Source organism: Myotis brandtii, unplaced genomic scaffold, assembly GCF_000412655.1.
Source record: "Myotis brandtii unplaced genomic scaffold, ASM41265v1 scaffold426, whole genome shotgun sequence".
In the NCBI taxonomy this organism is placed as follows: Eukaryota; Metazoa; Chordata; class Mammalia; order Chiroptera; family Vespertilionidae; genus Myotis; species Myotis brandtii.
Genome location: NW_005366314.1, coordinates 181,035 through 182,384, shown reverse-complemented (window position 1 = coordinate 182,384; position 1,350 = coordinate 181,035). Strand labels below are relative to the sequence as shown.

General features: G+C 60.7%; 1 protein-coding gene across 1 annotated transcript in view; it reads right to left on the bottom strand.

The window, feature by feature from the left end:
* GZMA (granzyme A (granzyme 1, cytotoxic T-lymphocyte-associated serine esterase 3)) overlaps nucleotides 1-1,248 on the bottom strand; it is an 8,636-nt gene extending 7,388 nt beyond the window's left edge. The window contains exon 1 of the mRNA XM_005874140.2: nucleotides 1,127-1,248. Within this exon, the coding sequence (XP_005874202.1) occupies nucleotides 1,127-1,196 (70 nt within the window). The 5' untranslated portion in view covers nucleotides 1,197-1,248. The remainder of the gene's footprint in view (nucleotides 1-1,126) is intronic.
* Nucleotides 1,249-1,350: the final 102 nt, after the last annotated feature.

The following is a 1,350-nucleotide window of genomic DNA, read 5'->3' as shown; positions in this document are numbered from 1 at the left end:
GCTGGGGCCTGGGGGCTGGGGTGCCTGGGGGCTGGGGGCCGTTTCCTCTGAAGAACAGCTAGGACGGAGCTCTACCTGCTCTCATTCACTGAGTGAGAACCTGACGCGCCCGCACAGCCTCCTACTGGGCCGAGCCGACACCGTGCCCTCCCTTTTGTCCGGAATGACCTGCGACTGTGCATTTTAAGAAATTCTTCTCAGTTTCAGGTGCAAGATGCACCAGAGACGTTCCTTGGGGATTTCTGGGGGGAAGGTTGTTGTACCCTCAGCCGCTGCCCCCACTCCCCCTCCACGGTGTGACCCTGGGAAGCCCACGCTGCCCCTCACTCGCCCAGGAGGCCAGCCCGGCCCGGAGCCCTGCCCCCCGGAAGGTTTAGGGAAAATCAGCCGCCCAGGGCCGTCTAACCCCCGGAGAGAGCGTGGTTCCCCGGGGCTTCACGCTGACGCACAAAGCAGGGGCGTCCCAGCACAACCACGAATCCACTCAACGCACAAGACAGCTCCCGTGTCCAGGGTCCAAGGACACACTAGCCCGGAGAGATCATGAAAGAAATTTTCCATTGATTCTTAGAAAGAGTGGAAGGGAAGAGGAAGGAAGAGAAGGAAGAGGAGGAGGAGGAGGGGGAGGGGGGGAGGAGAGATCAATTGGTTGCCTCCCGCACGCACCCTGGGGCCAGGGATTGAACCAGCAACCCAGCGAGGTACCTGCCCTTGACCGGGAATCGAACCTGTGACCCTTCGGTGCTTGGGCCGATGCTCTACCCAATGAGCCACCAGCCACGCGACTATAACCCTGCTCATCCATGACTTGCTGCAGGTGTGGGTCCTGCTGTAACTCCTTAAACCGCCTGCATTTCTGTAGCAAGAGAGGCAGAGGCCGCGGCCCCTCCCGAGAGGCTGCGTGCTCCTCCCTCAGGGGCTGCCCATTGTTCCACGCGTCCTCGAGGGCAGTTTACGGGGCAGCAGCGAGCGCTGGAGGCTCCAGGCCCTTTTGCAAAGAAATTGTGCAGAAGAATGAGGACGCTTTCCCTTCTCGCACACAGACATTCACAGCCCCCAGCAGAGTGTGGGGCTGGGGGAACCGCCCGCTCCGGTTGGTCATGGACGTGACAGGGACCCGTCTTACCTCCGGGAAGGAGCAGGAGAAAGGTGGCCGCGGAGAGAGCGGAGGCCAGAGCCGCCCGGGAGCCCCTCATGCTGCCCAACCAGCCAGGTGGGTGGGATCTGTTCTCCGTCCTTGGCCGACTGCTTTTTATACTGCGCTCAGAGGATGTGGCTTTCTCTCTCTCTCTCTCTTTCTCTAAGTTTCAAAGTTGAGCCCTAGGAAGTGAAACACCAGAAGTGAGAACG